General features: G+C 52.9%; 1 protein-coding gene across 1 annotated transcript in view; it reads right to left on the bottom strand.

The window, feature by feature from the left end:
- Positions 1-8,727: 8,727 nt before the first annotated feature.
- The window catches only part of PBXIP1 (pre-B-cell leukemia homeobox interacting protein 1), an 11,556-nt gene continuing 1,658 nt past the window's right edge, over positions 8,728-18,625 (bottom strand). Inside the window, exons 2-11 of the mRNA XM_008592600.1 lie at positions 16,875-16,961; positions 14,978-15,104; positions 14,662-14,726; positions 14,422-14,587; positions 12,828-13,061; positions 12,676-12,699; positions 12,321-12,403; positions 12,087-12,218; positions 10,251-11,476; positions 8,728-9,787 (exon numbers count right to left, since the gene is read on the bottom strand). Coding sequence (XP_008590822.1) covers positions 9,703-9,787; positions 10,251-11,476; positions 12,087-12,218; positions 12,321-12,403; positions 12,676-12,699; positions 12,828-13,061; positions 14,422-14,587; positions 14,662-14,726; positions 14,978-15,104; positions 16,875-16,925 — 2,193 coding nt within the window. The 5' untranslated portion in view covers positions 16,926-16,961 and the 3' untranslated portion in view covers positions 8,728-9,702. The remainder of the gene's footprint in view (positions 9,788-10,250; positions 11,477-12,086; positions 12,219-12,320; positions 12,404-12,675; positions 12,700-12,827; positions 13,062-14,421; positions 14,588-14,661; positions 14,727-14,977; positions 15,105-16,874; positions 16,962-18,625) is intronic.

Below are 18,625 nucleotides of genomic sequence, written 5' to 3' on the forward strand. Positions count from 1 at the left end.
ATTCCCAGTCAGTGATCAGAAAACTTCCCCCATATCCTAGCCTCTTCTCAGAAGTTTCCCTCCTGCGGCCTGTCTCAACTGATCTGACTGCCCTTTCACATGGAGACTTTTTATTCTCCCCCAGCCCTTTTACCTCAGCATAGACTTTGAGTCTGTGGTCTCCCTCCCTCCTTCCCTCCCCATCACCGTTTCCAGACCATTGCTCTCTCTGCCTCTTAAAAAACTGACTCCTCTAAGGCTCACTGGGCTGCACTTTTCCCCTCCTCAGCATTGACAACCATCAATCTGATGGTTCATTCTCTTGCTGAGAGTTAGCCACTGGCTGCCAGTCTCCTCCACCCAGTTCCTGTCATCATTCTCAGTGACTTTACTGTCCCCCATCCACCACCCTGCTGCTCAATTCCTTGGCCTCGGCTGTTCAAAGCCTTTTTCCTTCTCTCCTCCTCAGACACCAGCTCCTGTGGACACACCCTGGGCTTTCTCATCACCAAAAGCTGTTCAACCTGCAAATTCACATACTCAACCCTTCAAGGTCACTTGTTCAAATATTGCCCAAAGCAGTGCTTCCCTCCCAAGTCCACCACTAACCCATAAAACTATATTATATAAATCTGCTCTGCCTTCCTTCCACCACCAAGACGAACGTCAAACAAGTTAATGTGTGGAAAGTGTCTGTAAGCTGTAGAGCGCTGCACAAGTATAAGGCACTATATGAAGGCTGGATGCTGGTGAAGGGGAGGCAGGAAAGAGGGAAGGAGAAGGACTGTCTGACAGAAGCAGCAACAACAGGGAGAAGGGAGTGGCCACAGTCCTTGGGGATATAGATTGAGAGCCAGGGGTGTCTGACACCACTGCCTCATGGGAGTTTCAGGAAGATGATGCTTGAGGAAGCTGGTGCTGGCCTAGGACAACAGAGAGGTGCTTGCAGAACTCAGGAACACAATTACCCCTGAGAGTCAATCTCCACTAAAGGGGCAGCCCATTTAAAAAAGAGAGGTTTGGGCTGGCCCGGTGGCTCACTCGGGAGAGTGCGGTGCTGATGACACCAAGGCCCCGGGTTCGGATCCCATGTAGGGATGGCCGGTTCGCTCGCTGGCTGGGCGTGGTGCTGACAACACCAAGTCAAGGGTTAAGATCCCCTTACCGGTCATCTTTTTTTAAAAAATAAATAAATAAATAAATAAAATAAAAAAATAAAAATAAAAAAGAGAGGTTTGCCTCATTAACCGAGAGGACAGCATGGAAGTCAAATCGCAGCCTATTTAAAGGAATACTCCTCACTGTATTAACAGAGACAGTTTGAGCCTGCAGGGGACTACCTCATCAGCTCTGCAGAGCCTAGAAGAGGGGGCAGCTGTACCTTGTCAGTGCCCCTCCAAACCCTGCCCAGGTGGAGGAGCCCTGAGTAAGGGGGTACCAAGGTTAACCCCCCCAGGGCAAGCCTATATGATAGTGGAACCAAATGCCATCCATTCTGGCTCAGTAACACCACCAACTGCCCTTGCTTCAACTCCATGCTTCTGATTCCAGTTTATTTCCCCTGGCCAATGCCCAGCTGACCCAGGCATTCCCCTCTGCCAGTGCTTGTAACTGTAAATGTGGTTTCTAATCAGTCCTCTTGAGTTTGATAACCATTGCTCCAGGGCCGGCCCGGTGGCGCACTGGATAGTGCGCCGCTTGGGAAGCGCAGCGGCGCTCCCGCCCGAGGGTTCGGATCCCACATGCAGACCGGTTCCCGCTCACTGGCTGAGCGAGGCACGGGAGCGACCCCGAGGGTTGCGATCCCGTTGCCGGTCCCCAGTCCGGTACGGGGGCGACACTGAGGGTTGCGATCCGTTGCCGGACACGGAAAAAGACAAAAAAATAAATAAAAAATAAAAAAATAACCATTGCTCCAGAGGCAATGGAGTCTGGAAGACAAGGGATAGAATGGGGTGGGAATTGTAAGGAAGTAATATAACATTGTTAACACCAAGATTAATAGTTCAGATCCCATACCGGCCAGCAGCAAAAAAAAAAAGAAGAAGAAAAAGTCACATGACAGGGAAAGAGAAGGGGAGGCTGAGTCTTTGGGGACCTGACTGAAGATGTCTATTCATTTATTCATTCATTCATTCATTCAACATGTACATAAATATCTAAAATGTACCTGGTACTGCTAGAGACACAACAGTGAACAAAACAGAATTTGCTCTCAATGAGCATTCATTCTAGTGGGAAATAGTTACAAGACAGCTTAAAAATGGAGTACTGAAAGTCTTTATTCCAAAACTGGAGAGGGAAGGTTGATATAAAGAAAATGGCTTGGGCAGGCCCGTGGCTCACTCGAGAGAGTGTGGTGCTGATAACACCAAGGCCATGGGTTCGGATCCCATATAGGGATGGCCAGTTAGCTCACTTGGGAGAGCGTGGTGCTGACAACACCAAGTCAAGGGTTAAGATCCCCTTACCGGTCACCTTTTTAAAAAAAAAAATAGAAAAGAAAAGAAAATGGCTCAAACAATCCTTCCTCATGTCATGTCCTTTGCCTGAAACACCCTTCTCATCTTTTTTGTGTGTAACAAACACCTACATGTATTTCAACACCTAGCTTGTCCTCCAGGGACCCTTCCCTGACTTCTCTCTCACTAGTCTGACTTAAATACCCATTTTCTATGCTCCTGATATACCCTGTGTTATCCACATCATAGTATCTTATTCTATACTATAATTATCAATTTATTCATGTCTCTCCCCCCAGATAGCTAATAGTTCACATTTATTGAGTACTTACTATGTGCCAGAGCTTTTCTCACTTAATCAAAAAAGGAGATTGAGGACCGGCCCATGGCTCACTTGGGAGAGTGTGGTGCTGACAACACCAAGTCAAGGGTTAAGATCTTCTTACTGGTCATCTTATTTTTTTTTTAAAAAAAAAGGAGATTGAAAGATTTGCTTCAAAGTCAGGAGTTCTAAGTGGTGAAGCCAGGTCTGTCTAGTTCCAAAGCCAGATGTCTTCCAGGCCAGGACAGCCTGCTAGACACAGCAGGCCCGGCCCCCACAGGCTAAAGTAGTAGCTCCTTCCCTGTGTTTCTCTCCCTAGCACTGTACTTAACACTTTAAGCAGTTGCTGGCATGGCCCAGGGTGAGTGCCCCATAAGTGACTGATGAATAAATGAGTGAACAAATGAATGAAGGGCTCTTTGGGAGAAAGTTGTGAGGCCAAGACTTCACCCCTGAGGCTAGCAGAGCTCTTTGTGGGTGTCCTCAAGGATAAGCTCTCCTAACCCCATATCCAGTTGCTCAAGCTCCAAAGGCAGCTCCTTGAGGCCCTTTCCTCCCTCCCTCCATCCCAGGCACTTAGCCTCCCAGCCCTCCTCCTGCTGCCCCCCTGTGGCCACCACCAGACATTTCTGCAGAGGGAGCCATGAGTGAAGTCACTGCTCAGGGACAGGATGAGGAAGAACCTGACTTGTAGTAAGCAGCTACTCCAGACCTTGCTTCAGAGCCTAAATTCCAAGCTCAAAGGGCCAGAGAAAGGAGGTGAAGGGAGGGGAGGAAAGAGGAACAGAGAGGACTCTCAGCCAGAGGTCAGCAACCCTGGGCTCTGGTCTCCACTCTGTCCCTAGCAAGCTTTGTGAGCTTGGACATGTCACTTCCCTCTGTGGGCCTCAGTTTCCACCTCTGAACAACAAGAGGCGGGACTGATGCTCAAAAAAGACCCTTCCACAGCTGCCCTTCTCCTACCCACAAGCTGGGACCAATGAGGTGGCAGCTGGTGGCCAGAGAGGAAGTGCCTCCAGGGCCAGGTGCTCAGGTAGCTGAGGTGGGGGGGTGGATGGAGCACATAGACTCAGGCAGGAATCAGCTAAAGAGAACACAGAGGGAGCTCAGATATTGCTGCCAACTTCTGAGTCAGCTGGGGGGGCGGAGAGGGAGCAGCAGTACCCACGTTTCAAATATCCACCTGCCAGTGTCCTAGGAGCTGCCTAGGGCCAGTCTTTTCCCACTGACACTGTTTAGCTATGATGTGATTTTAGGCAAGTCACCTAATCTGTTAAATAGAGATATTCCTTCTCCAAAGTCTACTTCTTAGTGAGATAAAAGACATAGAAGTGCTTTGAGAAGTTACTATGGCCCTATGCAAATGAGAGGCCTCATATCACTGTTTCTGCACTAGTCCCTCCCCACAAAGCTGTCTCAGGGAGGGCCAATGGCCACATTCCAGATGAGCAAGCATTGATGGCCAGCATTTGACCCCTGGGTGACAGACCTTCTGAAGAGGGCCGTCTAGCACTTTCCTCTCCACAGCATGTGGCTTCAGCTTTCTGCCTGTCCTGCCCCAGCCAGACGATCCATCCCTTTGACTTTGAACAGGGTTTCAGTGATGACCTCAGTGGGTAAAGTCACTTCCCTCCCTTGGGTGCCTCCCCTCAGGCTCGGTAAAGGTAAGTGTCCCATGCTGGTACGAACTTCTGCAAAGGGGTCCTGCCCTGGAGAGAAGGTGGGGAGGGAAGAGCAAGGCCTAGGAGGCAGGGGTATGCACTGGGGGAGCAGAGAGGTGATCTGCCAATTGGTTGGCCCTATCCCTCGGCCCATATCCCACAAAATCAAGCCTCCTTCTCTACCCCCCTCCCCCGACTACCCACCTCCTACAAAACCAGCTTTGGCCTTTCCTCCCCCTCTCCCAGCATTGCATGAGGGTGTCCTATCACAAGGCTGGGAGTCTGAGTGTGTCCTTGACTCCTCCCTCTCCCCTGGCCCCCTCCCATCTAAGGCCAGTCCATTCTAATTCACTGCTCTAAATCAGGCCCCTGCCTTCTCTCTTCTGGGCTGTTCGCTGATCCCTCCCTATCTCCAGTTTCACATCTCTCCACTCCATCATTCTGGCTGCCAGCTATGCTGCACCCATGTGTATCTTCTTCATACAGGTGCCCCACATCCCTCAAATGCCTTCAGTGGTACCCCTCCCCATTTCCATAGTGAAGTTCCCACTCAGTCCTGCAGGCAGGCCTGTGGGAGAATTTGCTCCTGTGAACCATCTGACCACTGGCTGTTCCACCTTCTCCTCAGGCCTCACCTTCTCGCAGCTTGAAATCCCCTCCCCCATTACTATAATCCTATTACCCTTCAAGATCGAACTCAAAGGCCACCGCCTCCTACCTCTTCATCCAGTTGGCAAACTCCTCCTGGCACCATTAAGAGAGTACTATTAAAATTCTGCTTCGTGTTTAAGTAGTCCAGTGAGCCTCCGGGGCAAGGTTGAGAGCCCTACAGCACCCAGCACAGTGTTGAGACTTAAATGCTAGTTAGCATCTTTTCCCTGCCAGCTCCTGCTACATGTTTGGGAACCAACACCCTCTCCTCCCTTAACACTAGCTCCCAGATGCTCCCAGATTCCCCCTTAGAGATTAAGCAAAAGAAAAACAACCACTATTTAGCAATAACAGGTATGTAAAAAGAAAAAATAAAAATAACTACTATTTTAATAGTACTCTACTATTTGCAAAGCCTTTTCATTAACCTTACAGTGACTCACAATCCTCACAACAACCTATAAAGAGGGGACTCTATAGCCTCCCCTTTAATGAGGAGAAAGCTAAGCCCTAAGCAAGGAGGCGCACCTTGCTCAAGGCCCACAGGCGGGCATTGTGGACCCCTGACACTCTGGGTTTTCTGACCTCAAACCTTGCTCAGGCCAAAGCTCTAGTTAGAAGACCTAAGCTGGGCCCCACCCAGCCCAGGATAAAGAACAGGGGAGTGGAGACAGGGTCTGCTTTGGTTCTACATCAAACCATTTAGGAGTGGGCAGACACCTATGCTGGGAGCCAGAGGCTACCAAAGAGATGGCAGCAACCTTAAGGGAGGCCTATGAGGGGAGGAATAGGGAACTCAGACAAAATTCTTTTTTTTTTTTTTTTTTAAAGATGACCGTTAAGGGGTCAACACCAACCCTTGACTTGGTGTTGTCAGCACCACGCTCAGCCAGTGAGCTAACCAGCCATCCCTATATAGGATCCGAACCCATGGCCTTGGTGTTATCAGCACCACACTCTCCCGAGTGAGCCACGGGCCGGGCCCCTCAGACAAAATTCTGAAGTGGCTGACAAGGGGTTTATGTGGCTCAGGCAGCTGTGTGGTGAAGCAGGGAGGAGAAGGATCTGTTGTCTGGGTTTAGGGCAATAGCCCCCATCCCCACCCTGCAGAGTCTCTACCAGAGCCCTGCTGTAAGCATGAGAAGGGGCCTGAAACATCTGTGGCCCAGAACAAGGCCAGATGAAGAGACATTCCTGCATCAAGGTGGCCCTGGGAGGTTCCTATGGCAACAGCCAGCCAGTCCAGTGTCTGTCCTTGGGCCCTGGAGAGGAGGCGAGGACTGGCTCTCAAAAGGAGCACATACATCTGGACCCTCCAGGAGCTAATGGGGATGGTCAGGCCTGAAGGTGATCCTCCACCACCACCCCACCACGCCTGTCGCCACAGGACAGGTGGAAGTGGAAGGCAGTGGGGAAAGACTGGGGCCTGGAGGTCCTGGGGAGGCAGGAAGGACAGGGGAGATTCTGGAGGAGGTAAGGGGCCAGAGGGGGCATTGGTGACAGAAGGCTAAGCTGAGGGCACCAGGGAAAGGGTGGCTGGAGGAGGCTGGGCAGGGGTGAGGGCTGAAGAATGAGGCAGTGATTGGAGGGAAGAATGGAGGATGGGGGGATGGCTGGGATATGAATTTTGGGGGCTGGCCAGAGGAAATAAAATTTTTCCATTTGCGAGTGGAAGGCCCAAGGAGGCTAGCCCTAACTCCAGGGATTCCCCCAAGGCACCCCAGAGCTGAGCTCTTAGGGCAACAGGCCCCTTCCTGGGCAAGCTCGGGGAGCTCCCAGAGGAAATGGCAGAAAGCCAGACACTAAAAATGCCACATGCTTAAACTGGAATAGCCCAACCCAGGGAGGACAAACAGGGACATGCTGTAGGGTCCGGGAGCTGTCCCTAACTCCTGTGGAAAGTAGGCAGTGCTGTCACCTGGCTCCAGCCTCCCTTGACTTCTCATCTGCACACGCTGGCCCCACGGTTAAGAGAGCATCCCAGGGGCCGGCCCGGTGGCGCACTGGATGGTGCGCCGCTTGGGAAGCGCGGCGGCGCTCCTGTCCGAGGGTTCGGATCCCACATGCAGACCGGCTCCCGCTCACTGGCTGGGCGAGGCGCGGGAGCAGCACCGAGGGTTGCAATCCCGTTGCCGGTCCCCGGTCCGGTACGGGGGCAACACTGAGGGTTGCGATCCGTTGCCGGACATGGAAAAAGACAAAAGACAAAAAAAAAAAAAAAGAGAGAGCATCCCAGGATCTGGAATCTGGGGTCCTCCCTCTTCACCAATGGTGCATGGCTGTGATGGGGAGATGGGCCCCGTGACCTATGATGGGTGTGAAGATCACTTCCCAAGGGCACCCCAGAGAGGGTGATCAGAGCGGCCAATGTCCCTGGTATCCTGGCCCTCCCCAACATATCCCTTGGGTTCATGGCTCTCTTTTTCTCCCTGATTTAGCAGTTTCAGAAACTTCCAGCTCAGCATATCTACTTCCTGAGTGGGTAAGGAAGAGGGGGTTTGGGGGAACCTCCCAGCCTCCCTGAGAGTTCATTATGCAAATGAAGGAAATGGGCCCTAGAAATGAAACTGAGAAGCCCTAAGAGGCCAGAGTGAGAGTCAACCCCCTATGAGAACTCAGGGAGGCCAGTTTGCAGCCTTCCTCTTGGCATCCCCTTCCCTAGGCCCAGTCCCTACCCCAACACACGGAATCCTGCCTACCTTCTGGCCTGAATCTCTCAGCAACTCAGGTTTACCAGTCAGCTGTCCAGGCAACAAGAATTTTAAGCACCTGCAGAAGGCAAGCAATGTGAACAGGGTAAAGCTAGGCTTCCTCATGAGGAACTGTGGCCCACAGAGCCTGCATGCCACATCCAAGCCCTGGCCTTGGGCCAACCTGTATTTGCTCCTCTCAAACCCCACTCCTGAAATAAAAGACTCCTTCCTAAATCCCCCAGGCCCTATTACTGACCTTCTGCCCAAAAGTTCTTCCTTAGGTCTAACTGTAGTCCCGCTTGCAGGGACTTAAGCTTTTAAGGCACATCTGCATTCCCAGTGCCTGTTTCTGGTACACAATAGACTTTATAAATGTCTGCTGTCCCATACCCAGCCTGCCCTGCCCCCATCCCACTCACCCCTGAATTAAATGAGCTAATACACCTAAAACCCTCGAACTGTGTTACATAAGCACTTGCTACATAATACAGAAATCTGTTACAGTACCCTTCTGGAGCCTGTAGTCCCTCCCCTCCTTACGTGATAACACTCCTCCGACCTGGCCTGAGCAGTCACATCACATTATTCTGCCTCCTGCCCTTGCTGGATTCCCCGGGTTGTCAAAAAACCCAGTGTGCTGCCAAAGGGACTGAGGTTAGATCTCAGGAAGGACTTCCTAAAGAGTAGCCAAGGGAAGTCTAGGTCTTCTTGGGAGAGCTAGCCAGTGGAGCAGACCCCGAAGTCAGTGCAGTGGGATCTAAGATTTGGGGGCAGTGTGCAGTTGGGGGAGTGGGGACGGGGGCAAAGCCTGGAGCAAATGTGGAGCCAGAGTGCCACCTAGTGGCTCCCTCACCTCCCCAACCCCAGAAGCCTGGGTGGGGTCAGGGTTCTCTCTTCCCTCCTCCACACCCTGCTCTAAAGAAGGCAATAACTTTTGAGTGCCAAAAATAGAACAGGCATCTTGCTTACATTGCTTTATTTAATCTCTTCCCCAGCCCTTCAATCCCTTTTTTTGAGAATATGAAAACCAAGGATCCCAGAGATTAACTCAGCCTGGATTTGAGCCCAAGGCTCAGACTCCAAAACCCACACTCATTTTTCTGTATCTCCCAGGGGTGCAGCTAAGGCAGTTGTGAGCAAAATACGGAAGTTCCAGCCCAGAGGGCATAGGATTTGTTGGGAGGGCAAGGCAAGGGGAAAAGGGCATATGGGAGAAGGGGGAGAGTACCAGTGCCAAGGTTGGCACCCCTCCACACAGGTGGTAAGTGTGGGGTGTCCCCTGTGAGAAACCATCCCAGGTGACAGGGCCCCCAACCAATGTCATGGCTCCAGCATTTTGGGGGGATATGAGTCTACAATTCACACAGGGAGGTGAGGCCATGTGAGAAGCAAGGATAAAAAGGGGACTTTACCCCCTGGGGACAGCTGCTTCCAAATCTAATAAAACCCTAGGGAAAGTCCTCATGCTGGGCCTCCAGCCAGCAAGTCTAGTCTAATCCCAAGAGGTGCCCAGTTAGCACACAGAGCCAAGGGGCCCACTCTGGGGGCATACACCCACAAGAGAGGATGAAAGCTCTCTGGCTTCAGTATCAGAATGCTATCCCTTCCTCCCCGTAAAAAACAGGCTGCTCTCCCATCCCCCTCTTCACATTGGCACAACACAATCAGTCTGCCAAGGGCCACGTCCCAGGGCCCTGAGCACGTGCATACATTTGTACAGACTGCAAGGCAGGTCCAGCTAAGGCCCTTTCTAGCAAAAGTGGCATCAGTGCAGGGCTGGGTGATTTGGCTGTCCTCTGTGGAGAATATCCAAGGACACCAAACAAGTCAGGGAGATGCCAGTTTAACGGTCTGGGACCAGCCTCCAGGATTACATTAAGGCCTGGATCTTGGACTGGGCCCAGGCCAAGGCGATTCCCTGATGGCGCAGGGCCTCAGCCGCGGTGGTGGTGGCGGCTGTGCTCCTCCCTGGGTCCCACAATGCTGGGGATCCGCAAGTGTTTGTCCTTCTTCCCTGACCTGTGGGGAGACATGGAGTAGGGGGAGGAAGAGGCCCTTAGGAGATAACACCATGTGATGAGAAGGGGCTCCCTGAGGAGAGGACCCTGTTCCTCCTAACACAGCTGATTCAGGCAGCCGCCACTAAGCACACGGGAAGATAAAGGCTCCAGGTGGGGGGACAGGAAAGTGGGGATCTTTCTTATGCCCTGGGCTTTGTAGGTACAGGCAGGGCAGGACAACACGGGAGGAAAAAGTTTCCCTAGCCCAAAAGGGGACTCCTCAGGACCAGTCTAGGGGAGCAGAGGCAGCTTCCTGCCCTCAAGGGAAGACAGGAAGTGTATCCGGATGTCTTCTCAAAGGGAAGACAGCTGGGGACCAAAAGTGGAGATAAGACCTCCAGCTGACCACTCAGGGCCCTTGCCTCACATCCCTCCCAGCTGCCCCTGTACCCCCGAGACCCAACTCTCCTACAGCTTCCCACCTCTTCAGTGCTTTATCTCCAAAGAAGTGGCTGAAGATGAAGTCCTCAAAGTCATCCACTTCATCATCATCACCTGTCTCTCTCACAGCCACCTCCTCCAGGCTGTCTTCCAAGGCATCCACAAAGTCCCGGAAGCAGAGGCGGTCGTGACGGAAGATGCCATCCTCACCAAAGTAAGCAGGTGAGAGAGGTAGCTCCTTGGTCAACCGCCCAGCCCAGGGCAGCCGCGCCAGGTATGTTCTCAGCAGAGAGGCCAGCTCCTGTTGCCGCACTGGGGCTAACTCCATGCCAAAGAAGGTCAGGCCCTCCTGCCGGGCACACTCGTCCACACCTGAGCAGCCCTGGGGTGCCCGATACTTGTGCCTCAACAGCTCTGCCCAGGGTGGCAGGGGATCATGATTGTCTTTAGCCCCTTCCCTCTGCCGAGGATGCCTCTGCCTTTCTCCGGAGTGGGGGCTCCCACTTTTCCCTGGGGGCTCCTTGGGGCCCTTTCGCTTGCCATCCTTCTTGCTGCCCCACTCTTCTCCCCTTGGCTTGCCCTCCTTCCACCTCCCTGCCAGCTCCCTGTCCTCCTCACCCCTATGGCTCTTCTTCCTTTCCAAGTCAGAGTCCTCCTTCTTATGCTTCCAATGGTCAGCCTTCCGGTCCCTGTGCCCATCCTGCCACTTTTCCTTTCCACTCCACTCCCTGGAATACTGGAAGCGGGGCTTCTGATGCCAGGCCTCTGAGGCATTGGCAGGGATCCCACGGTTCTGGCCCCGGTTCTCCAGGCTCTGTAGCTTCTGGGCCAGTCTGTGGCCCAGCTCAGCCAGGCCAGCATGAGCCGGGTCCCCTCGGGTGGCATCCCGCAAGCTCCTCTCCAGGTCCTGTTGTACAGACCACAGCAGCTGCCGCTGCCTCTCTAACTCTTGCCTTAATGCCTGGACCTCAGCCTCCAGCTGCTCCTTCTGCTCTAGGAAGCCAGGGTCTAGCTCTGGCCCCTTGGAACCTTGCTCCTTGGGGGTCTTGCCACCCTGCAGGCCTCTGCCCCAGTTGAGGCACACCCCATCTGTGCCCTGGACACAGTTGGCCTCCTGTCCCTGGAGCCGGGCCCGCAGCTGCTGCAGCTCTGACTCCAGGGCCCGCTGGGAGGCCTCACCCTGCTGCAGGGCCCCCCGGAGCCGGGCATTCTCCTCCTCTAGCCCTTTGGGCTGGTGCATCAGGCTCTGAAGCTCTTCCTTCTGGGCCTGGAATGTGGTTAGGGACGGAGGAAACCACAAGGAGTTCTTGTCAGGATGAGGACCCCAATTCCATTCCATTACAGTGGCAGGTGGCCCAAGCCCCTTCTTTGGCTTTGGACACCCAGAAGATTTGGCTGTCATCTTCCTCCCCATCCCCATCTTGGACCAGACTCTGGGAATCCCAAATTCCATCTCGGGCCTCGGTTTCTATATCCTTATGTAAACACACACTTCTTAGATTCACCTAAGGAGAGCCAATATGTGGCTCTCATGGCCCTATTTCCTCCTCCCCTACCCAGAACAGAAATTGTTAATTGATTGCAGCCCTTGGCATAAGCCTGGGCTTGTTCTTCAAATCGTCCTCCACACAATGCTCCATGCAGACCATACCAGTCAGAGGTAACATGCCATGTGAAACAGATATGCCAGCCCTGGCCTACACCTTAGCATGAAGGACATAAGTAGAGAACAAGGAAGATGCCCTGACTACAGAAGGAAAGGGAGAGGGTTAAGGTGTGCAGGTGAATATGGGAAACTCCTTTTTGGGGCAGACACTAGGACTAACAGCTGGTCCAGGATGGACTAGCCTAGTCCGCCTCCTCCTGCCTATTCCTACCTGCAGCTGGGCCTGCAGCAGCCTGACGTCCTGGTTCTCCTTGGCCAGCTTGTCCAGCAGAAGGCCCATGTTCTGCAGGCTGGGAACACTGTCAGGGGACACTGAGGCCTGCAGCTGCTGCCTTAGACCATTCTAAGGGCAGAGAAGCCAGTTACCCCATGCTGCCCAACAGCCCAGGCAGCCCAGGCTCTCCCCTACCAAACCCCACACACCTATGGAGACATTCACACACACCTGCCCATCCCCCACAGCATCCAGCAACTCAGCATCTGATCCAGTGTCCGGTAAGACCTGCAGTTCCCCTTCCTCTATGGGCCCTGTGGGAAAGTGAAGTCCTGAAACTGACCCCAAGGCACAGAGAGCCCTCTCATCCCCCAACCCACCCACCCTCAGACCCCCACAGTCACCCCTCCAGTCCTGGACCTGTCCAATGGCTGAGAGGTCCAGAGAGGTAACGGGCCAAGGGTCACCCTGAACAGCTGATGAGGCCCACAACTGAGAAGTAAATATGCAACCCTTACTCCTAACTGAGAGGAACCCCCCTACCGCCATGACAGATAAGCATAGTCCAGGGACCCTCCCCACTCACCAGTCTCAGAGTCTGAGAGGCCACCTGAGGATGGAGACAGAGGAATCCAGTGAGGCCCTCAGGGGAGGGGTGGGGTGATGTAAGGTGAAAACATGGCAGGAGGGCAGGGCCAGGGTAGAGGCTCAGGCCCCAGCAGGGGAGGTACAACTCACCGGAGCAGAGAAGGATGCCCAGGCCCAGCAGAACCAGGGCCCCGACGAGGCACATGTTGAGGGAGATGCCCAGCTCCCTACACATGCACTCTCCCCCAGCCTGGTCCTCCACCTTCCGGGGTGCCTCAGGCTGAGGCAGGCTGGGCTCCCGGCCCCGCCGTCTCCGCAGACCCTCCATGTCCATGTCGGTGTCATCCCCACTGCTGGAGCAATGGTCCTCTGCCCTGATCCAAGCTACGGGAAGGGATGGGGACAGGGTGACTGGAGAGAAGGGACAATGGGAGAGAGGGGAAGTAGAGGAAGGCACCAAGAGGGGAACATGGACACCCTGCCCACTTCTGCCTGGGTATTGATGACAGGCCCTGCCCAGTCTGGAGGCAGGAGACCAATCCTTTCAATCTACAAACTACCAGAACTACTTCCATCCTAAAAGCAGCCTCCTTCCTCCAATGTGTGCCTGGCATCAAGCTCCTGCAGCTATTACCACCCTCCTGGGTCCTCTCCGAACCTTGGCCACTCCTCAGTCTCCCTCCCTGGTTCTTCCTCCCTGGCACAATTTCTGGTTCTCTGCTCTCCTCACTATGTCACAACTATCTCACCCACACCACTGACTTTCCCCTACAGCACAGGTGTCACTAATCTGCAGCTCCTGACCTGGTCTCCCTAGAGCTGCAGGCCAGCATGCTGACTGCTTACTGGCCACTCCCCTCCAGATGTCCCTCGGGGACCAAACATTCAACACACTGACCTCCAAACTGACTCTTTTTTGGTGTTCCCCCAACTCAGGGAAAGGCACCACTGCTGCCATCTAGCTAACCTAAGCCCTCCCTCCTCACCTCACACCCAGACAACTTGACAGTTCTACACTTGAACATCTCAACAGTCCATCCCTGCTCACAACCCCCACTGTACCTGCCTTAGTTCAGGTCTGTCTCTCTTGAACAGAGATAGACTCCTATGCTCCTCTGCCACAAGCCTCAGATGAAGCCTGCTTAGCATGGGACAGGTGGTTCTCATCCCTTTGCCGATGTTGTAGCCTCTGCCTGGAATGTTCTCCTTCTCCTGCCCTACCTACCAAAATCCTACTCTGTGCTCAAGGCTCCACTCAAATGTTACCTCCAGTTGTCCCTGCCTCTCCCTTGCCCTCCACCTGTCCCCTGACTGAGCTACTCCCTTTCCTTCAGGAGCAACTTAATCATACCTCCTTTCTGCATCCCTCATGGGTCTGATTTGCACCTTGGCTCTGTGTGGTCTGCCTCTTACATTGGCCATGAGCCACCCACCTTCCCTCCTCCCAGGCCCAGAGCCAGCACAAGGAAGGGACTCTGGAAATGAGGGTTGAATTCTAGAAGCAAGAAAGGAGGAAGACCTATGGCAGAGAAGAAAGAGTCAGCCAGACGCGGGTCCTGCCACTTACCAGCAGTGTGACCTTGCCTAAGTCACTTAACCTGTCTGAGCCTCGGTATCTTCAGGGTTGGTGGTGAGGAAGGAGGGCACCAAGCTGCTAAGTCCCAGGACTGCAGCATGTGTTCAGTAGTGATGGCTGCTCCCTCTCCCATACCTTCTAGAAGGGGACAAGGAGAAGCAGTCTCACCTGCTTTAGGGGCTGAGAGAAGGCTCTGTGGAGAGTTCTGGTCTTCCAGGTCCTGTGTGTCCGGTCCCAGGCCTGTCACTACAGGGGTCTCCTGCAAGTCTCCCTGGACCACTGTGTCTCCTGGGCCAAGGGGCTCCATATCACAACCATCACCTTCCAGGATGCCCTGATGCAGACATGGCTGTGAGAGGCTCCTGGCCCTCTCCTGCTTCCCTCCCTTTCCCCATTGAAGTCCCTCACCTTGGCCTCAGTCTCCTCCGGTGGAACGGGACAAGACTGGGGACTTTCAATCTGGAGGACAGTCCCTGTGGTGGGAGAAAAGGCCCAGGAAAAACCACTGCCCTCAACTGAACTTCCTACACAACCCTCTGGCTTCCACAGGCCCCTCCCAGATTGGAAAGGACAGGAGAAAGCCAGGATGGAATGAGGGAAGGAATTTGTAAACTCATATTAATGAGGCAAATAAAACTAACCAGCCTCCCTTCCCCTGAGGAAACTTGGAAACTCCAGAATATGTAGAATAGCTACACCCCCACTCTCAGCAGGGGCCCATTACCTTCTTCATCCAAGGTCCCAGCTAATTCTCCACCATCTGCCTTGGAGGGGCTCCAAAGGGCCTGGGGGACTCCCTCAGATTCTGGGTCCATCCTGGCTTCTGGGCCCAGGGTCTCCACAGGCAGGCTCTGGGGAAAGGGGTGTGGGCAGAAGGGCTGCTCCAGAGGAAGGACAGCAGGACAAAACCAGGGGCATGGTGCTCTGTGGGGTCCTTAGGCCAGCAACACCTCTCAGGGGTTCCAATCCACATCTCAACAAATGACACACCCAGTAGTGAGCTGATACAAAAATGGGTCTCAGCTCAGCACAAAGTGATGGACATTCCCTAAACTCACTTACTGCTATGAGGAGGCAGACTTCTGTTAAAGAAGCACCACTGGACCGAGGCACTGGACCACTATACAAATGGCGTCCCCTCAGGGGAAGCTGGCAAGAGCATAGGTCTCCCTCCCCCCAAGATCATCAGTACTGCCCTCTCCACAGATGAACAACCCAGTTATTGGCTGGGGAGTAGGAGGATGGCAAGAGAACAAAGTCCCCTCGTGCCCAAGTTCTGTTTCCCAGGAGTATGCCAGCAGCTGCCCTCACAACTGGCCAACCACTCATATAACCCAAGCTGCTCTGCCCTTTCCTACTGGACCCTGACATGCTCTCCCCACACACCTGTCTCCCAGCAGCTGCTCACAGAAGCCCAACTCCCCCTTGCCACAAACAGTCTGTCTATCTCCCAAGGTGCTCTTGGTCTGGTCATCCAGCCCTGCCACACAGCCTCAGCCTCCCCTTCCCCTACAGACTCCCCCTCGGCAAGCCCACTCCCTGCCACCCCATCCATGGCTTCTGCGATCACTCCAATAATGATTCTTGATCTTAGTATGTTTCTTTGCAATTTTCAAATCATTTTTTTTCTCATGGACACCCCTAAAAGGCAAGAATCATGACTCCTGTTTTAGAGGGCAGGACAGAGAGATGAGATGGCTTGTCCAAGGTCCCCCAACTATCAATAAAGGTACCCCAACAGAAAGCCAGGGCTCTGATTGAGAGGATGGTGCCCATCTTTCTCCAACTCGCCTCCCCCTCTGCCAGCCAGTCTCAGTCCATGTGACCTGTTCCAGTGTCATGCCTGAGGTCAATTCTTCACTTCCAACTGGACTCTTCAAGGGCACCTCAAACTCAACATGTCTAAACTGAGCTCCTTACCTTCTCTCCTCCTGGAGGTTCTATTATACCAAATCACTGGGGATTGGAACTTTCCAAGATCCCTTTGACAAATTCTCACCATCCCCTCTTCAGCCATTAAAGTCCCCTATCCTGCCGCCCCCTCCTCTCTTCTTAATGGCTTCAGGAGCTCAAGAGTCCCCTGGGTTCCTGCCCCACCAACTGCTACCTGGATTGCTGCAGAAACTTCAAAACTCTCTCTCCCTGTTCCCACACAGCCCACAGTGGCTTCACCCTCTGCCCAAGGCAGATTGTCCTGACATCCTCCAACTCAAAGCCCTTAACTGATTTTCCATCAGGATGAGGCCTGAATGCCTCAGCCAGGCCCCTCAGGTCTCTTCCAGGGGTTCCCAGACTCTACCCCCAACCTCACTCCAGCACTGGCTCTGAGCCATGTCTCCACCTCATCCGACAGTCTCCCCCAACATGGCTTTCACACTGTCACCTCAGGACCTTTGCTCGTGCTGGTCTCCCCACCAGCATTCCCTCCCTACTTCTCTCAGCTTACCCAACTGGTACCCTTCCTTCAAGGTATGGTCCAAGTCCTGACTCCTGAGGCCTGATCTTCTCCCTACCGTTGGAGTTCCTCTAACAGAAAGCAGGAATACTTCCCCAATGCCAGAAAGCAGCCCAGCCCTGCAGAGATCCCCCTTCCATGTGCATCCCAAACCCACTCTTCCTACCTCTGAGCCGGCAAGCACCCAACTATTATCCGAGTCTGGGAAGGAGGCCATATTTGCTGAGGTCCCTGAGGCTGCTGTGGCTGCCACCTGCAGAAAAAAAAAGCTCTCTTAAGGACCGGATCTCCCTTCAGGAAAGGCAAGATGCAGAAAGAAGCCTTGACTGGGTTCCAAGGTTCGAGGGCTGGGCAGCAATCTCCAGAATCCAGCCTGGTTCCAGTCCTTCTGACCCTGACACCTCAACTCCTCTGGGCAGTATTTACCTTGCAAATCAAAACACACTAACAGCCACAGAAAAGCCTGCCTCTTCCAGGGACCAACAAAGACTTGAGAAACCGAACTGACCTTGAAAGGTCAAGGAAGCACAGAGCTGAAAAGGCTCTGGGGGATATCCAGTTCAACCCCTGATGTTATAGTTGGGGAACATGAAGCCCAGAAAGGTTCACTGATTTGATTTGCCAAAGATCAAAAGCTAATAAAAAGTGCGAGGAAAACAACAGGGTCCTCCCTTCACAGCAGCAGGCATCTCCACAATCACTACCATCTCCCCCAGGGCCTGGAAGGGAAGACTCGATGAGTCCTTCAGCCATAAGTCTCCTACCACCCAACCACCATAAATCTTATGTATGGTCTAGTTCAGGGGCACCCAACCCTGGCTGCACATTGGAATCACCTAAGATCCTGATTCAATTGGGTGGGGGTCAGGCTATGGCATGGGTCTTTTTAAAAACCTCTCAGATAATTCTCATGTGCAGCCAGGGTTGAGAATTACTGGCATAGCTTAGCTCCACCTGGATACACCTTTAGTAAATCTTCTTGTCACTCTCACTCTCCATCCTAAACTCTCTTCCCCTTCTTAATAATCTACAGTTTGGTCCTAGGGAACTTGAAGGTGACTGGGAAAAGGGATTTAAGGCAACTATCGCATATAAATTGCTTTACAGTTTGCAAAGAATAGACAAAAATCAGGGCTATGGTCCTGCCCCCTGCTAACTTGCTGTGACTTGGCAGAGTGAAGGGACAGGGAGTCACTCCAGCTTCCAAAGCCTGACACAAAGCAGGGTAAGCAGGAGGGAAGGACCCACGCCTTCATCCAAGGCCAAGATGGTTCCCTTAGGCTAGGGCAGCTACAATTGGGACCAGGCATAAAGATGGAATGATAGACGAGCTGCCCCTCAGAGTCCTGAATTGTGATCCTTCAGAGGAGGATAAATGACTACTTCCTGAGGGACTAGAAGGGCAGTAAGAGGAAGATGACTCTATAAGGAAATTCTAGGAAAGGAAAGTAAGGCTGGGGAAGTATGGCAGTTCTACCTTTGAAAATGACCATACTGACCCCTTCCATCTGAACTGGTTTTAAGTCCTGCAGCGTGCCCTAATAACCTCCTGTGGCCTTTGCCAGTCAAGATCCAAGCCCAAAATAGGTGAAGGTCAGCTTCCCCAATGCCAAGCCTCCCAGACACATGCACCCATCCCACATGGAGATAGAATGGCTACAATGACTTGCCCATACTAAGTCCAACAAGATATAGAGAAAAGTTCACGGAAAAATTCACAGTGGGCTGGCCAATTAGGTCAGTTGGTTAGAGCGCAGCGTTAAAACACCAAGGTCAAGGGTTTGGGTCCCTTTACTGGCCATCTATCAAAAAAAAAAAAGAAAGAAAGAAAAATTCATACTATCTTTCAATTATATTTTTCCACAAGTTTTTTTTTTTTTTTTTTTTTTTTTTTTTTTTTTTTTTTTTTTTTTTTTT

Source organism: Galeopterus variegatus, unplaced genomic scaffold (genome assembly GCF_000696425.1).
Source record: "Galeopterus variegatus unplaced genomic scaffold, G_variegatus-3.0.2 Scaffold154, whole genome shotgun sequence".
Lineage (NCBI taxonomy): Eukaryota > Metazoa > Chordata > Mammalia > Dermoptera > Cynocephalidae > Galeopterus > Galeopterus variegatus.